This window comes from Anas platyrhynchos, chromosome 1 (assembly GCF_047663525.1).
Source record: "Anas platyrhynchos isolate ZD024472 breed Pekin duck chromosome 1, IASCAAS_PekinDuck_T2T, whole genome shotgun sequence".
NCBI classification, from domain to species: Eukaryota; Metazoa; Chordata; class Aves; order Anseriformes; family Anatidae; genus Anas; species Anas platyrhynchos.
This window is the reverse complement of record NC_092587.1, coordinates 206,603,172-206,621,189: the sequence shown is the minus strand read 5'-3', so window position 1 is coordinate 206,621,189 and position 18,018 is coordinate 206,603,172. Positions and strand designations below refer to the sequence as shown.

The window sequence follows — 18,018 nt, the reverse complement described above, 5'->3', positions numbered from 1 at the left end:
AGGGTCTTTGAACAAAAGAGGCAACTGAGATGCAGAAGGAGAGAAGGGGAGGGGGTTCTCTTTTTTGTTACATTAAGGAAAAGAATTTTCATAGTGTCTAGCCAAGCATTATACAGCTCCTTACTTCAGCAGGAAGCTTTTGCAACTCCCGCTCCTCAAACAGAACTCCTTGTTTTTATAATACAAAAGACAATGAACAAACATTTATTGTGTATTACAATCCCTCCTTTTTCTTTTAGTTACTCATTTTGTTCATTGAATCTCTGCAATGCCTGGCTACTAAGAACCAATGTTTCCTCGATTCCTTTGTTGGTCCTTATTGGCTCGTATTTGTCATCTGTGAGCATTAGATGTGCTGCTTCTAAACGACCTTCTACAATCACAATCAATTTATTAAAAATACATGGTCCAAAAGTTAGTGCTATCATTAATAACAACAAAGGTCCTGTTATTGTTGATAATAAAGTAGTAAGCCAAGGTGAATAATTAAACCAAGATTCGTACCAGCTCTGTCGGGCTTCATCATTCTCCTGTTTCCTTTTTTTTTTTTTTTTTTCAACCCTTCCCTGGGTCTTGCCATTGTATCTTTTACCACTCCAGTGTGATCAGCATACACACAGCATTCCTCTTTCAGGGCTGCACACAGCCCGCCCTGTTGTAAAAAAATACCAAATCTAATCCCCTACGATTTTGTAACACTACCTCTGAAAGTGACCTGATAGATTTTCCAGGGCCGAGATGGATTGTTCAATTTGGGTCAGGTCCTCGTCCACAGCAATGCATAAGGAAGTAAATTCCTGATTTTGTTTAACCAATGAGGCTACCCCAGTCCCCACTCCAGCTCCTCCCAGGATTATTAGGGTAGCCGAAGTTAGAGGTGTGAATGGTTCCCGTCTTTCCAGATGACGACTTGCCACTGTGTCTGGGTGTACATACAATCCTCAGGGTGGTATAGAATCCTTGGTATAACTATCACCTGTATACAGAAATCACGAGACGCATTAAAGAGTTTTAGTGATAGACAAGGAGTTACGCCCACTCACAAACAAACCCACCTAGCGTTGTTGGCTGGGATTAACCACTCGGCTGATTGTTTTCCATTCTCCATGATATTACGTAGGTGACAGTCCCCACTAGGAACCGTGCCCACACACCTACCGCCTCCAGTGACTTGTGTTAGTGTTACCCTTATGTCTTTTCCCCTACTGCAATGTAGAGGGTTGTTCTCGTTTGTGCGGGAGGGCTCCCCAGGATTCCTGATAGCATCATAATATGAAGGCCTTATACTAAAGCATAATCAACAGTGTTTTGTTACATTTGGGTTTGTTTTGTTTAATAATTGGTAGCTGGCATTCATGACACCCCCATATGTTATTCTCAGCTATGTTATCGTTCTCGGTTTTACCTGAGCTCGTAGGGCTGCCGAGGGTTGGCACTGTAGTATTTTTGGCAGGCTGGATTCCCTGGACACTTTCTGACAATACCTCATTTGGTCCTACTGCCTGGGGCCTATCGGCATCCTCCTTTTTATTAGTACGAGTCCTCCCCTATCTGTTCTGTGTTTGTAAAATCTGACACCTCACATTTTTCCTAGTACCCAGCTAGTATCATCTGGGTTTGTTATATTTATATATATAGAACCTTGCAAATTTCTTTATTTCCGTGGAAGGTTCCTGTATACCCTATACCATGCCCTCACCACCTGTAACGGGGACCTGCTTGTTGGTTACAACCTTGCAGCCCATATCCCACTTGTAAGAATTTATCCCGACCAGCCCCGAGTGTCCAGTCCGTAGCAATGGTTTCACACCCCCAGTATGCACAATAATACGCGTTCAGGTAATTACAGTACCCCTTTCCCGGGTTAGAACTTGGGCAGAAATAAAATCCTGATCGGTTAAAGCATGGCTGCACTGACACCAGGTCACATAATGTGATGCAGAAACTGGGGGCACCTGCTGTCGTTGTTTGCTGGATGACGAATTGATCCTTCCGTCTGATCAAGCTCCATTTAAAAGGCTGGTGGGGATGCGCAGACCCATAGCTGACCAAAATGATGATACTGACTCCCATGTATCGTAGGAGGTGGTCGGAGCCCATCTAAATTGTCGGCCCCTCAGTCCCCCACCGTTTTCACTTCTCGGCCTCGCTTGTCAGTTCGGTTGCAGCGAACTACAAGGTATCGGTTCTTCTTGGCAGCAGCAGTGTTCTTCAGGGGAACCTACTAGGGAGCCTTTGAAACAGGGCCTCCTCCCCTTCCCACGATACACAGATAATACACAATACTTATCGAGTCCGTCTTAGTGTCAGCTGCAAGTCGTCAGGGCCTGGAGCTGCCTCCCATTTACCTTCCCGGATTGGTCCTTTCACACGGCTGGCATGCGTCCATCCTTTCTCCGCAGTTCGAACAGCCGTTTCTGTGGTAAGCAAAACAACAGAGGGGCCTTCCCCATCATGGTGTTAAAGACGTCTCTTTCCAAGTCTTAATTAGAATTGAGGGTGATCAAGTGGCAATTCCAAGTCATAGGGCATACCATATAGCATTTCAAAAGGAGAAATTCCTACATCAGTTTTGGGCTGTGTCCGTATGTTTAACAGTGCAAGAGGTAAGCATTTTACCCAAGAAGCCTTAGTTTCCAGCACAAGTTTTGTTAGTTATTTCTTAATTTCACCATTCTTTCGCTCTACCTTTCCAGCACTTTGGGAGTTGGGAATGCCACGGAGTGTGGTATTCCCAACTTGTTCCTAGAGCTTCCATAGTCTCTTGAGACACTTTGGAGACAAAATGAGGGCCTCGGTCAGAGTCAATTGTTTCTATAATTCTGTATCTAGGAATAATATTCTCAATTCCCAATTCATCCAGATTTTAGTATTTACTTAACCGATCATAATTTTTGGGATGATTAGGGTCTCAGTGGGGTCGGTCAGGGGAATGCAATTGTCCGCAGTTCCCTGAGTGGTCCCATCAGCAATCTGAGCTCGCACATGAACTCAGGTTGTTTTAAGAGTTAGCTGCTTTTCTGTTTCCATAACAACTCTCTCTGGGACCCATCATGATCCCTTTGCCCCAGAGGGCTAACATCCCTGATTTTAGGATCTCAGCCTCGGGCTGAGGTGGAACTATTAACATTCCTACATCCTCTTTCCCTGCTCATTCAACCTCCAATACCTTTAACACTTTCAACAATCCTTTTAACACTTCCTTTATCATTCTCTAGCCTTTACTTTTCTAATGCCAACATCAAAGACTCAGTCAGGGGCCAACTTAATTCCGTACCTTTTCCCTCTAAGATGCTGAAACAACATCAATATACAACATTTCATCCTGTTTTCCTTCTCTCCACAAAAACAACATTGACTGTAATATGGTGTTATAATTAATACTTCCATTTAGGGGCCACTTCTCTCCATCCTCTAGTTTATAAAGTGGCCACCACTGATTACAATATTTGATAAGGGTTCTTTTACTCTCTGTACCCTCTCACCCCACTATATCCCTCCAGTGTGTTAGTATACATCCTAGGGGGCTTTTCCTCGGGATTTCTTTGCTTTGAACTTTTCCTATTGTAATCTACAGTGGTCAATATTCCACCGTTTTCCTAGAAGCTCTTTGCTAGTCAATCCCAATCCCTCCAAAACCCACAATATATAGATACACAAGTAAAATCAGACCACTGTAAATTAACTGCCTGTAGACAATTACACTGGGAACATTTAAACCTGATGAGCCAATAATATGCCTGGGCAAATTTTGTTCCCTTAGACATACACCTCAATGGCAGTTCTTATATTTTCATATTTACATACTAACATAGGTATAAAAGAACACTTTAACAAAAATGCCCGGGCTTTTATATATACAATATATAATGTGCAGTTAGAATTATTCCTCAGCAGCTACAAACATTATGCCAGTTGCCATTAAAGCTCGCTTACCCTCCTCCTGTCTTTCTTAAAATCTCGGACGTCCCCGGAGTTAATGGGGACGGCCACATATTCCTAGTCACTGGTCCCTGAGTGCTAGAGTCAGAGTTGCTATCAGAGTCTCCCCGGGGTTGCGGTTTAGGAAGCCCGGGAGTCAGAGGGGCTGCAGGTGGTGGTGGTGAAATATAGGGAGGCAGTGGGGCTGGGATCTCTAATTCTCGGTTTTTCTTGCGCCTCCCATCCCCTCCTTTTTCTTTTAGAGGGTATAAATTGGCTTGAGTTTCCGAGCTGATCCACAAATGTGCATATTCACTTTTTTCCAAACTAAAAGGTTCCTTTGAGTTTACATAAATATTTAGGGTCTGGCAAACCCAATTTTCAAAGGACCCAAATACGGGCCGGTAAAGGTGGTCTCCTTAAAATCTGTTTACCACCCCAAACTTCAACACAATAATGTATCATTTTTACTTTATTCCTTCCCCGCCTAAAAGGGGAATCCTCCCAATTTTTAATCATTAATCCCGGGGTAACCTAACATCTGTCGTTACCCCGCCCATGGGACCAGAAGGCTTACTCTTCTTCTGTCCCATCTTCTGGAGCGCCTTCACACACATACACACACAAATCGCTTCCCCCTTTTCGTGGCCCAGTCCCTCACGGGATGTGGGAACCGCACTACCGAGGGGTCCGCACTCGCTTCGTCCGCAATTGGACGTCTCACAACGCTACGCTCCAGGATACCCAACCCCAACCGAACGGATCACCGGCCTATACTTACTCACTCCTGAGTCTTCGTTCGGTCTTCATGCACAAAGATTACTAGGGGTTGCCGGCTTTATTTGCTTGCTGCTGAATTTAGGGTTCGTCGGTGAAGGATTTGAATGAAAGTAATCCTAGTGAAGGCCGCTGAAATCAGCGGGGCGCCCCCTCCGAAGGTCTTTCAATCAGATTGCCTTCATCCGAGTCACGGCACCAAATTTGTTATAAGTCACCCCCTTAATTAATTTTCAGAGAGCATTGCATTAAGAATAGAAAGGAATTTATTGAGTAAGCAACAGCAAGCGCTGGGCAGCCGGGGAGTCTCGGTTCCACCAACGGCGCGCACCTCACCCCCGCCAGGGTCCCTTTTTATATCTTGGTAATTCCGGGATTACGCAGCACATCCTGGTATATTCTGCAACTGTTGCTAGGGGGTCGTCTCTGTCCCTCTGGTGCTCGTGAAGATGAAGGCCGTGGTCTTCCTTGGCGTTGTGGTTCAACTTCTTTTTTATTTGGTCCTGTTGGCCCAGCATGAGACAGAAAGGCAGGATGTTGATACACTCGGTTAGCAACTTATCAGGAGATGGTTACATGAGCTTTGCAGAAGGGTCTTTGAACAAAAGAGGCAACTGAGATGCAGAAGGAGAGAAGGGGAGGGGGTTCTCTTTTTTGTTACATTAAGCAAAAGAATTTTCATAGTGTCTAGCCAAGTATTATACAGCTCCTTACTTCAGCAGGGAGTTTTCACAACTCCCGTTCCTCAAACAGAACTCCTTGCTTTTACAAAAGACAATGAACAAACATTTATTGTGTATTACAAACGTCACCCATTACACAAACAAAACCCACATCCATCTCCACTCCATTGCTGCGCGCAGCAACTACAACTGTGCACTGGTGAATAGTACGGGCAGCCAGCGGGGTGGGTAGCATCGTGAGATGGCTGGGGACAGGGCACAGCCCTGGGCAGGCGCCCCCCGTGCTCCCCGCACTCCTCCAGCCATGGCTGCAGAGGAACGGGGGCCCCGTGCCACCGGCTCTGTGAGGGGAAGGGGAGCCTCGTGGTGAAGGCAACACCTCCGTGTGGGGAGCCTGGGGAGCCTGGGGAGCTTGAAATAACGTGGAGCTGCTGTGCGGAGCCATGGGGGTGTGTAGAGAAGGAGGAGCAGGAGGACCTGCTGAGGGGTTAGGTTTGGGGTATAAAAGGGCCGGTCAGTGTTTGTGTGTCCTATCGTCACATTTCTCTCATTAAAGCTTTTCTCTTTGCACACTCGCAGCCTTTCCCATGTGTCCGCGTGCTGAGAGGCCTACGTGCCAGCTCCTGGCGAGGCCTCTGTGTGTGCGAGTGAGCTCAGTGCCAGCTCCTGCAGCCAGATCCAAGTGTCCCTTCTCTCCCCAGCCCTGCTGGGGAGGAGGGTAGCGAGCGGCTGTGCGGTGCTGAGCTGCCTGTAGCTTCAAGCACAGCAGGCCTTCTGGTGCCCAGTGCGAGGCCCGAAGGCTTGAGGGAACGGCAGAGCCAAGCGCAGCGTGCCCGAGAGAACAGCCCTGCGGGGATCAGCTCACAACACGGCGCTGCCGCCGGCGCCGGGCCTAGGGCCGGCTGCGGGACTGGTGGCGACAGTGCCCGGAGGGGCCGGGGGCAGTGGCAGCGCCACAGGGAGGAGAGGTGGCCCTGGCTTTGTGTTGAAGTGGCCCAACTGTGTCTGGGGTGACCTGGTCCCTGGCAGCTCCCTGTCCTCATCTTCCCCAAGCTGCTGAGGAGCAGAAGGAGCAGCTCCGAGCCCAGAAGTGGCCCAGCTCCATGCAGGGGGTGAGCCCTCACCCAGGGGGGCCTCCACAGCGCTGGGGACATGGCAGCGAGCAGGGGCTGTGTGCTGGTATTGCCGTGCTGGGCAGCTGAACTCCACCACAACCACTCTCTCACTCCCCCTTCTTAGAAGAGGAGGGAAAGAAGTAAAGGAAAGAACAACTTGCAGGTTGAGATACAGATAATTTAATTAAAAGGAAAAATGATTATTAAGGAATGATTATTATTATTACTAAAACATTTTAAGTAAAGGGAAAAAAAGGAAAGGGGAAAAGGGAGGGGAAAAGAGGGGGGGGACACACACAAAACAACTCAAGAAAGCAAAACAAGTAGAGGCTGTGTGGAAGTACAGAGGACAGAAATTACTCTCTACTTCCCACAAATGAGCGATGCTTGACCACGTCCATGAAGCAGGGCCTCAACGCACGGAGACGGTGTTCGGGAGGAGGACCGACGTTTTCCCAATGAGAGCCCACCACTCCCACTCCCCTCTTCTTCTTGTTCCCACCTTTTATTGCTGAGTGTGACACCAGATGGTATGGAATGTCCCTTTGGTTGGTTTAGGTCAGCTGCGTGGTAATGTTCCTTTTTCACTTTTTGCCCGCGCCCTACGAGGGTTAGAGAGAGGCCCGATGCTGTGCCAGCACTGCTCAGCAGCAGACACAACCCTGCTGTGATCCAGAATCCCAGAATCACGGAAATGGAGGGGTTGGAGGTGACCTCAGGAGATCATCGGGTCCAACCCCCTGCCAAAGCAGTTCCCTAGAGCAGGCTGCCCAGGTGGGTGTCCAGACGGGCCTTAAATATCTCCAGAGACCCCACAACCTCCCCGGGCAGCCTGTCCCAGTGCTCCGTCACCCTCACCATGAAGAAGTTCTTTCGCGTGTTGGTGCGCAACTGCCTGGGCTCCATTTTGTGGTCACTGCCCCTTGTCCTGTCCCCATCCATCATCTCCAGGATGAAGAGCCCCAGGTCTCTCAGCCTCTCCTCACAGGGAAGATGCTCCAGGCCCCGGATCATCTTTGTGGCCCTCCGCTGGTCTCTTTCCAGGAGATTCCTGTCTTTTTTGTACCGGGGAGCCCTGTACAAGAAACATGGGTAAGTGGTGCGAAGCCAGGTGCCTCCGTCCGGGCTCGCAGCATGCACCCGAGGTTGGAGCAGTGCTGGCTGGCGTGCGAGAAAGCATCCTGGGTGTGGGATCGGGCTGCAGTACCAAATCACCCGCAAAGCCCATCACAAAGCAATTTTGGCCACTGCAGAGCCATTGCGGGGAAGGCTGTCCCTCACCAGGAGCACCACGCTCAGAGAAGAAGCAGACGCAAGACCTCAGGAACTGGGATCTCCTTTAATTCCCCGCCAGCGAAGCGTGGCCTGACACTGTTCTAAAATGACAACTTTTAACACCAGGAAAACCCACGAGCCCACATCGCCAAGCTCCTGGCATCCCATGGCACGCTTTGGAGGGCGATGCTGGCCGGTCCAAGTGGTGAACCCACTGGGACGAGACCCAGCCAGGCACTTCCCCTACAGAAATAGGTCCCGACCCAAACACCTCCCCAGGTTGGCGTCACCTTCGTGCCCAAGGGATGTCCTGGGGTCCACCCCAGCCCCAGCTGCAGCCCCTGCCAGGACCTGCCTGGGGTCCCCCACCCTAAAAAACAGCTTTGGGACTGATCCTTCCACACACTGACCCCAATCACCCCAACCAGCCCTAGCCAGTGGGGCACAGATCCCTGCACGCCCCCATGGACCCATCCCAAAGGGTTGCTGCCCCAACCCCCCTGGAATTTACATCCCCATGCACATGCTGGGTCCCAGACCCCCTCCAGCCCCCCGCCAGGACACGGGGCCCCTCTGCCAGCACACCCCACATGCCTGTGTGCCCTCTGCCTGCACAGGCAGCATGGCCCCCCCCTAATAAAAAGGGGTACCCCAAACATCAGGTGCATCCCCTGGGCCAGCTGTGAGGAAGGGAAAGGTGCTGGGGGGGGGCACCCGTGAACACCATTGTCATTACAAACACCTGTAAATCAGGGGAGAGCCTGTATTTGTGGGATTTTGTGGCTTTCACACCCCCCAGCTGAAGGCAATCTGGGGTAGTAGGTTGAAGATAGTAGGGAAAATCCTCCGAGTGGTTTGTTGGAGGATGGGATTGTTTGAGGGCTCCTCAGAGAAAGCAATGATCCCGATCCCCTGTCTGGAATCATCTTCTTGCATCCCCCCAGGGATAACTGCACCTGCTGCTTCCCTAAAGAGCCTTTACACCAGTGCACGGAGCATGGGAAATAAAGAGGAGGAGCCCAAGATCTGTGTAGGGTCGGGGGCCACGATCTTGGTGTGATCACTGAGACGTGGTGGGACAGCTCACACGGCTGGAAGGCAGTCACAGAGGGCTACGAACTCTTTAGGAAAGACAGGCTGGGGAAGTGAGGGGGAAGAGTTGCCCTTTATGTGAGGGAGCAATTAGAGTGCACCCAGCTCCAGCTGGGGGAGGGTGAAGGACAAGAGGAGAGCTTGTGGGTGAGAATTAAGGGGTGGGCTGGTATGGGGGAAACTGCTGTGGGGGTGTGCTACAGGTCACCAGATCAGGAGGAGGAGGAGGTCGATGGGGCATTCTATGAGCAGCTGGAAGTAGCTTTGTGATCCTGGACGCTGGTTCTCATGGGGTCCTCAATTATCCAGACGTCTGTTGGGTAAGTTATCTAAACACCCCTGCCCGGAGCTGCCCCCAGCCTGGCCCTTGCCGGACCCTGGCTGGCTGCGGAGCGGGGGGCTCTCACCCTGCCCACCCCCAGGTCGGGAGGCTGCTGTGGGGGCTCTTTGCCCAGCCCCAGGGCATCGGCCCTGCTCTGACGGACACAGCCCCGCTGCGGGGCTCCTGGTGCCCCTGGCCCCCCGGCACCTGCCCACAGCAGGTTGTGGGGCAGCAGGGATTCATTAAAGCGCATTGAGGCTGCCTGGTGTCACCTGTGAGCTGGGGGGGCAGGGGACACCCGCGGGGTGAGGAGGAAGGCGAGGTGCCCACGGTGCCGCCAGAGCTGGCTGAGTGCCCTGCTCTGCTCCGTGGGGCAGCCCCCGTCCGTCCCGCCTGCAGAGCCCGAATCTGGGCGCTGGGGGCTGAGGTGCCAGCCAAATCCCTGCTCCTGAGCCGCCGTGGAGGCTCCCCAGAGAGGAGGAGCCCCCAGTGCTCCCCGTGCCACCTCGCAGGAGCCAGGGCAGCGCTCTCCGGGAGGGAGCTGGAGAAGACCCCTGGCTGCCGCCCATGCAAAGTGCCCCCGCTGTGGGGAGCCGCAGGAACCCTCCTCGATGCCTCCATCCTCCAGCAGTGCTTTTATTTCTCTGCAAAAGCCAGGAAAAGGCTTCCTCCAGCCTCTGCTGGTGTTCTAGGGCCACCGGAGCATCCTGGGGCCGGTGGCACCGCTCCTGCTGGAGCAGAAAGCATCCGGCAGAGGAAAGCGTAATCCCACAGTTTCCATTAAATGTGTTCTCACGTTTCTGCCCCGTTTTCCTTGCGGAGGTGCAGCAGCAGCATAGCTGGGTTAGAGGCGTCCCACGGCTGCCAGGGCTGCGGCTGCCAAGAGGAGACTCCAGAGGTGTGGGGGTTCCCTGGGACTGCTCGTGCCTGGGGGGGGGAACAGGGAGTTAATGACTGCCGGAGGGTGCCAGCACGGTGCTGGCCGTGGGAAGGGGCTGGGGGCTCGCCTCTTACCTGCGCTGAAAACACAGGGCTGGGCCTTGCACCTTTTCTCTGCCAAAGAGACCAACAACATCTGTGCACCGCCCCGCTCTGTGCCCCTCACCCTGCCCTGGCCGTGCCACAGAGGGCCCCCACTGCAAACCCCAAGGGAGAGCAGCTGGGAGCGTGCAGGGATGTGCAGGGAAGACCTGGTCTGAAGGCGAGCTCCCCACCTCCCCGAGCTCCCCGAGCTCCCCAGGCTCCCCGAGCTCCCCACACGGAGGTGTTGCCTTCACCACGAGGCTCCCCTTCCCCTCACAGAGCCAGTGGCACGGGGCCCCCGTTCCTCTGCAGCCATGGCTGGAGGAGCGCGGGGAGCACGGCGGCGCCTGCCCAGGGCTGTGCCCTGTCCCCAGCCATCTCCCGGGGGCACCCACCCTGCTGGCTGCCCTTACCATTCAGCAGCGCACAGCTGTAGTTGCTGTGCGTGGAATGGGAGTCGAGATGGATGTCAGTTCCTTTTGTGTGATGGATGACATTGGTGACCTTGAAGACCTCATAGGGTGGGACGAGGACTTCCTTTTGTTTTGGGTTGAAGGAGAAGTTCTCGATGGAGACACCGTAGCAGGTTTTCACAAAGAAGAAGGTGTCATTGCCAAAGGACCGAGCAACCTTCATGTCGAGGGAGGTGGAGGTGAACTGGCCGAAGCGGACGGTCTCCTCGAGCTGGGCCGTAAAGCGGTCTGTGGTGCCGCGGTAGACGCTGTTGCATTTGGGGCTCTGGGTCTTCTGCAGGGTGTGCACAGCCTCGGTCAGGAGGAAATGCAGCGTCTTGAAGGGGAAGGATTCCAGGTAGTGCTCAGGGGAGCGCCCACCCTTATGCGTAGCTTTGTTGAGCTGGTTGGACAGGTCTCCCCTGTGAGTGTACGCCAGCACGGCCACCGCCTGCTCCTGCGGCAGCACCTGCGGGCGGTTGGAGTTGCCCCACTGCTTCTGCCAGTGCTCGGATGCATTTTTCCAGGTGTCTTTATACACCTTGTTTTTGAACTCAGTGCGGTTCACTGTTTCCAGCTTCTCCTCCATCTTGCGGCTGCAGTCCTGGTACTGGTCGTCAAAGGAGTCCCAGGCCATGTCCATCACCTTCTTTGTGATACCACGGACATCTCGCCTGCTGCAAGTGGCTGCGGTGCCAAACAGGGTGCTGGCCAGCAGCACCCAGCCCAGGGCGAGCTGCTCCATGCACAGAAGGACCCCGGTGCCCGGCTGCAGACCCCCAGGGCCCCCCCGGCCCGGTCCCAGCAGCCCTGGAGCTGCAGCGAGTTGTTACCTCTGCTCCACTTGGTGGTGTTTTTCAACCCCTGCCCGCGTCCCATGGGTTACTTATATGCAGCCCTCTCATGGGGCGCTGGGGCCACCTGTGGGCACCGTGTCAGTGGTTCTGGCACCACTTCAAACAGTGCCACCGCTGGGGTGGGGACGCTCCCTGGTCCCTTTCGTTCTCGTTTATGGGAAAGGGAAAGGGGTAGTGGGAAGGAGGGTAGGCATGGAGGGAAAAGGGCAGGTGTGGGCAAAAAAAACAGGGGAGAGAAAAAAAGGGGTGTGAGAAAAAAACTTGTGTTCTTGCAGTAAAACATGCTACAAAGAAAATGTTTTTTTATTTGCAGTAGAAAACTAACCTGGTCCTAAACATCTCCTTCATCGAGAATCTGCACCCGGATGGGGCCGTGCACGAGGGGATGGTGCTGTGAGTACGGGGGGTCCGGGGCTGCAAGGGCACCTGTGGGCAGCAGCAGCGGGACTCGTGGCAAGGGGCAGCTCTGGCCCAGGGTGCCCCTGGCCTTGCTGGGTGTCTGGGGGCTGGGGGTACCCAGGGTTGGGTGCTGTGAGAAATAAAGCTGTGTTTCTGCAGTGTAAAAATCCTCTAACCTTGTATATTCAAAAGTGATTGTGCAGGCAGGACAGTAGCATAGCAGCAGGGATTATAGTAAGTAGATAAGGGGAAGGTCCCTCTGCCCCAAAATAAGGAGGATCCCTACGAAAAACAGGACGAGCAGTGCAAAATCAGTAAAAACAAAAAACACGGGCCCTCTAGTCACAAGAGAAGAAGAAAAAAAAAAAAAAAAAGGAAAAGGAGAAATTAACAGTTGGTCAAATAAAATTGTACATGTATGGCATAGAAGAGAGTCGAGTAGGCTGTGAGCCTGTAGTTCTCAGCCCATGAGGAAAAGGAAGAAATCAGGTGTCAGGTCTTAGGGAATGTGAGGTTAGGATAAACTTTTACTGGGTGCTCCTGCTTGCAGGATGCCTGCCATTGCAACCGCAAATAAAATTGCTACTTCACTGAGATCCTTGCCTGAGCCTGGGTTCTTGGCTGCAGAGTTGTTCTCACACGTCCTTAGCAGTGCTGGTGTGATCCCATGCCCAGTTAAAGCAGTGGCCCAAGCAGCCAGATGCCAGCACATTTTTCCAGATCTCGGAATAGCCGACGAGGGTGGCTCCCTCGGGGAATTTGCACGTGAGAGTCGACACGAGGCACAGCTTCTGCTCTTCGTATCTTTGCTGCTCTTTTCCGCTCCTTTGTGTTTTGTGTTCAAGGAAAGGCCAGAGCCCAGCACAACAGCAGCTCCAGTCTATAAAAACTTCATTTTCCCCCAAAAAGGACAATGCCTATGTTAAATGCCTCTCTAACGCCTGCCAAGCAAGAACATTTCTTACAGCAACTCTGTGGCTCTTTGGAAAGGCAGTAAGAGAGACTCTTAAATTAAACTTCATATTTCAAATGCTTCCATTCGTGGCTACATTTTTTTTCTTATTCTCTTAATGAGAGCTTTAAATTATTCTGAAGAGTAGTCTTCTGCCAGCAGAGCAAGCAGGATGTTTCTTTATACGGCACCCGGAATCTCATAAAACAGTTTCACATGAGACAGGGACAGCCGTGCCCGCACCCCATGTTATCAGTGCTCAGCTTCCTGGCCACAATTAAAAGCAGGATTTGACTTTCGTCACTGTTGCTTAAACAGGAGAATGATCAGTCCGTCAGCTGTCGGGGATCCTCCATGGTTATCTCCCTGAATGTGGCTCTGTGTGTGTGTTTTAAGGGAAAGTTGCTGCTCCCCGAGCTGCTCTGACACGCAAAGTGCCCCCACGTAGCATAACCGCAGCTACAGGATGGCAGATAGCAGCCCGTGCCCCCAAAATGAGAGTCGTCTTTTAACATAGATGAAAAAATGCAAGTTAAAAGAGACTTGCTGATAGCACACAGCTCCTGTTTGGGGTTTAAATTTACGCACTGCAGGGGTAAAGGTGGTTAAATGCACCCGTCAGGGCTGGGTTCGCAGCGTCTCAGTAGCGTTCCCCCGAACAATGCTGCGCATATTTCGCTCCTACCAATGCGCTCCGCGCTTTTTCGGCAGAAGAATGGCCAAGCACACGCTGATGTCACTGCAAAGCAGAAATAAAAACCGTCTGTACGGTCGTGTGAGCATCCTCAGTGACCTGGTACTGCGCCGACCAGACCGTCCCATCCTGGGACCCCCACGCCAGCCCTGGCACGAGGCGTGCTCCGGGTGTTAGAGGAGGATAAACACCACGGAGGTGGAGAAAAACAGAGCACAAATCCCTGGGGAGGAGGATTTCATCCTGGTGAGACATGGGGTTAGAAATTAGAGAGCGATTGATTAAGAATGAATATGTAGGCAACACTCATTGCTTAACATGTGCTACATTTGTGATGTGCCTGTGCTGCGCTTGGGTCTCCACACAACAGGAGCCCCTGGGACTCCAAGAACCAGATCAAACCAACCTTATGGTTTGGACTGTGACCAAGGGCTCAGAGATAAGGAGAACTGCTAAAAAGAATGGCAAACTTGCAAGACCTTGAGATAACAGGAGCCCTCGGACCCCAAGAACCAGATCTAATCAACATTATGGCTCGGACTGTGACCAAGGGCTCAGAGAGCATGCGCAAGGAGATGAGGTGAAAAGTTCAACCCTGATGAAGACATCTGACTTCATCCCCACGACCCTCAGCGCCCACCACCAGAAGGCACCGAGCAAGCACAGAGGGGAGGAGTTTATGGAAATGACTTCTTGGAACTGATTTTAATACTAAGCGGGGACGGGTTATGAATATGTATAGGTGTACTGGGAAACCTCATGCGTATGTAACTCTCTACTGCATATAACCAAGGCAAGTTGCTGCATTAGGGTGCACTTGACTTTGGTGGGTCTACCCTCCGTGCCGCCCAGCGCTGAATAAACATACCTACTTTATAATCTTACTGATTGTGGAGCCTCTCGAGCCCCCAGCTGCCTGGACCGGGCACCCAGTGCTGAGGGACAGCAGTGGCATTTGTTCCAGCAGAAACCCTTCCTGCACCGTGTGCGCAGACCAGAAACAGCAACCGCGCCCAAAACGCAGCCCACCAGGGACCCCCAAAACTCCTGCATCGGGTTTCATGCCCAGAGCAGGGCTGAAGGCACGGGAAATCCCAAATTCACGGGTGCCAAGGTTGCCAGCCCTCCCCGAAACACTGGTTTGGGTCAGGGTTTGGCAGCACAGGCATGGACGCAGGCCATCTTCCAATAGACCAGGATCTCTCTGGATTCCCAAGACCATTGGAAAGTAGTTGAGAGAGGTTTTTCCTCCCAGACAACAGATATGTGTATTGGGGCCCTGCTTCCCAAGATGTGCCTGACCTTGCTTGCTGATGGGCAGTAGAGAGTAACTGCTTTCTCTGCTTCCGTGTGGATTGGCTTTTATTGTTATTTTTTTCTGTTTCTTTTGTATTCCAGTTATCCTTCTCTCAACCCCTTAGCCTTTTTCTTTGTGTCATCATCATTTCATATTTGAAATCAGCGGGGCTCCCCCTCCGAAGGTCTTTCAATCAGATTGCCTTCATCCGAGTCACGGCACCAAATTTGTTATAAGTCGCCCCCTTAATTAATTTTCAAAGAGCATTGCATTAATCATAGAAAGGAATTTATTGAGTAAGCCAACAGCAAGCAAAACAGCGCTGGGCGGCCGGGGAGTCTCGGCTCCGCCAACGGCGCGCACCTCACCCCCGCCAGGGTCCCTTTTTATATCTTGGTAATTCCGGGATTACGCAGCACATCCTGGTATATTCTGCAACTGTTGCTAGGGGGTCGTCTCTGTCCCTCTGGTGCTCGTGAAGATGAAGGCTGTAGTCTCCCTGGCGTTGTGGTTCAACTTCTTTTTTTTTTTGGTCATGTTGGCCCAGCGTGAGACAGGAAGGCAGGATGTTGATACACCACTTTAGCAACTTATCAGGAGATGGTTACATGAGCTTTGCAGCAGGGTCTTTAAACAAAAGAGGCAACTGAGATGCAGAAGGAGAGAAGGGGAGAGGGTTCTCTTTTTTGTTACATTAAGCAAAGGAATTTTCATAGTGTCTAGCCAAGCATTATACAGCTCCTTACTTCAGCAGGGAGTTTTCACAACTCCCGTTCCTCAAACAGAACTCCTTGTTTTTACAAAAGACAATGAACAAACATTTATTGTGTATTACAAACGTCACCCATTACACAAACAAAACCCACATCCATCTCCACTCCATTGGTGCGCGCAGCAAGTACAACTGTGCACTGGTGAATAGTACAGGCAGCCAGCAGGGTGGGTGCCCCCAGGAGATGGCTGGGGACAGGGCACAGCCCTGGGCAGGCGCCGCCGTGCTCCCCCCGTTCCTCTGCAGCCATGGGGAGCTTGAAATAACGTGGAGCTGCTGTGTGGAGGCATGGGGGTGTGTAGAGAAGGAGGAGCAGGAGGACCTGCTGAGGGGTTAGGTTTGGGGTATAAAAAAGCAGGGCCGGTCAGTGTTTGTGTGTCCTATCGTCGCATTTCTCGCATTAAAGCTTTTCTCTTTGCACACTCGCAGCCTTTCCCATGTGTCCGCGTGCTGAGAGGCCTACGTGCCAGCTCCTGGCGAGGCCTCTGTATGTGCGAGTGAGCTCAGTGCCAGCTCCTGCAGCCAGATCCAAGTGTCCCTTCTCTCCCCAGCCCTGCTGGGGAGGAGGGGAGCGAGCGGCTGTGCGGTGCTGAGCTGCCTGTAGCTTCAAGCACAGCAGGCCTTCTGGTGCCCAGTGCGAGGCCCGAAGGCTTGAGGGAACGGCAGAGCCAAGCGCAGCGTGCCCGAGAGAACAGCCCTGCGGGGATCAGCCCACAACACGGCGCTGCCGCCGGCGCCGGGCCTAGGGCCGGCTGCGGGACTGGTGGCGACAGTGCCCGGAGGGGCCGGGGGCAGTGGCAGCCCCACAGGGAGGAGAGGTGGCCCTGGCTTTGTGTACAAGTGGCCCAACGGTGTCTGGGGTGACCTGGCCCCTGGCAGCTCCCTGGCCTCATCTTCCCAAGCTGCTGAGGAGCAGAAGGAGCAGCTCCGAGCCCAGAAGACACCCGGAGAACATCCGCTGCCATCTTGTCTGCAGGGACAGAGCGGATAAAAGTGCAAAGCCAGGGCAGCTCAGAGCCAGTGCCCTGCTCTGCACCGCAGGGCTGCCCAGCTCCATGCAGGGGGTGAGCCCTCACCCAGGGGGGCCGCCACAGCGCTGGGGACATGGCAGCGAGCAGGGCCTGTGTGCTGGTATTGCCGTGCTGGGCAGCTGAACTCCACCACAACCACTCTCTCACTCCCCCTTGTTAGAAGAGGAGGGAAAGAAGTAAAGGAAAGAACAACTTGCAGGTTGAGATAGAGATAATTTAATTAAAAGGAAAAATGATTATTAAGGAAATATTATTATTATTACTAAAACATTTTAAGTAAAGGGAAAAAAAGGAAAGGGGAAAAGGGAGGGGAAAAGGGGGGTGTGGGGGGGACAAAACAACAAAGCAAAACAAGTAAAGGCTGTGTGGAAGTACAGAGGACAGAAATTACTCTCTACTTCCCACAAATGAGCGATGATTAATGATGTCCTTGAAGCAGGGCCTCAACGCACGGAGACGCTGTTCGGGAGGAGGACCGATGTTTTCCCAACAAGAGCCCACCCCTCCCCTCTTCTCCCTGTTCCCACCTTTTATTGCTGAGTGTGACACCAGATGGTATGGAATGTCCCTTTGGTTGGTTTAGGTCAGCTGCGTGGTAATGTTCCTTTTTCACTTTTTGCCCGCGCCCTACGAGGGTTAGAGAGAGGCCCGATGCTGTGCCAGCACTGCTCAGCAGCAGACACAACCCTGCTGTGATCCAGAATCCCAGAATCACGGAAATGGAGGGGTTGGAGGTGACCTCAGGAGATCATCGGGTCCAACCCCCTGCCAAAGCAGTTCCCTAGAGCAGGCTGCCCAGGTAGGCGTCCAGACAGGGACAGGCCTTGAATATCCCCAGAGAAGGAGACCCCACAGCCTCCCTGGGCAGCCTGTCCCAGTGCTCCGTCACCCCCACCATGAAGAAGTTCTTTCGCGTGTTGGTGCGGAACTGCCTGGGCTCCATTTTGTGGCCATTGCCCCTTGTCCTGTCCCCACAGACCACTGGAAAGAGGTTGGCCAAATCCCTCTGGCTCCCACCCCTCAGGTATTTATACACATTGAGGACATCCCCTCTCAGTCCTCTCTTCTCCAGGCTGCACAGCCCCAGGTCTCTCAGTCTCTCCTCACAGGGAAGAAGCTCCAGGCCCCGTCTCATCTTTGTGGCCCTCCGCTGGACTCTTTCCAGGAGATCCCTGTCTTTTTTGTACCGGGGAGCCCAGTACAAGAAACATGGGTAAGTGGTGCGAAGGTGCCTCCGTCCGGGCTTGCAGCATGCACCCGAGGTTGGAGCAGTGCTGGCTGGCCGGGGAGAAAGCATCTTGGGTGTGGGATTGGGCTGCGGTGCCAAATCACCCCCAAAGCCCATCACAAAGCAAT

At 52.7% G+C, this 18,018-nt stretch overlaps 1 protein-coding gene across 2 annotated transcripts; it reads right to left on the bottom strand.

Annotated features, from left to right (window-relative positions):
• Positions 1-9,805: 9,805 nt before the first annotated feature.
• Positions 9,806-11,513, bottom strand: LOC101792487 (erythroblast NAD(P)(+)--arginine ADP-ribosyltransferase). 2 transcript variants are annotated; one of them, XM_027465352.3, is made up of 3 exons: positions 10,622-11,513; positions 10,200-10,238; positions 9,806-10,112 (listed from the first exon to the last, which is right to left on the bottom strand). In XM_027465352.3, the coding sequence occupies exons 1-3, from the start codon at positions 11,403-11,405 to the stop codon at positions 10,030-10,032; spliced, it is 906 nt and encodes a 301-aa protein (XP_027321153.3). In that variant the 5' UTR covers positions 11,406-11,513; the 3' UTR covers positions 9,806-10,029. The 2 variants fall into 2 exon arrangements, with proteins under 2 accessions (XP_027321153.3, XP_027321159.3); XM_027465358.3 differs by lacking the exon at positions 10,200-10,238.
• Positions 11,514-18,018: the final 6,505 nt, after the last annotated feature.

Excerpts from the sequence above, each read along its gene's own strand:
- LOC101792487 (XM_027465352.3), bottom strand. The coding sequence starts at position 11,405 with ATGGAGCAGCTCGCCCTGGGCTGGGTGCTGCTGGCCAGCACCCTGTTT. Across the intron at positions 10,239-10,621 it reads CAGCTGTGCGCTGCTGAATG|AGAAAAGGTGCAAGGCCCAG; the intron begins GTAAGGGCAGCC and ends TCTCTTTGGCAG. Across the intron at positions 10,113-10,199 it reads GCCCTGTGTTTTCAGCGCAG|GCACGAGCAGTCCCAGGGAA; the intron begins GTAAGAGGCGAG and ends TCCCCCCCCCAG.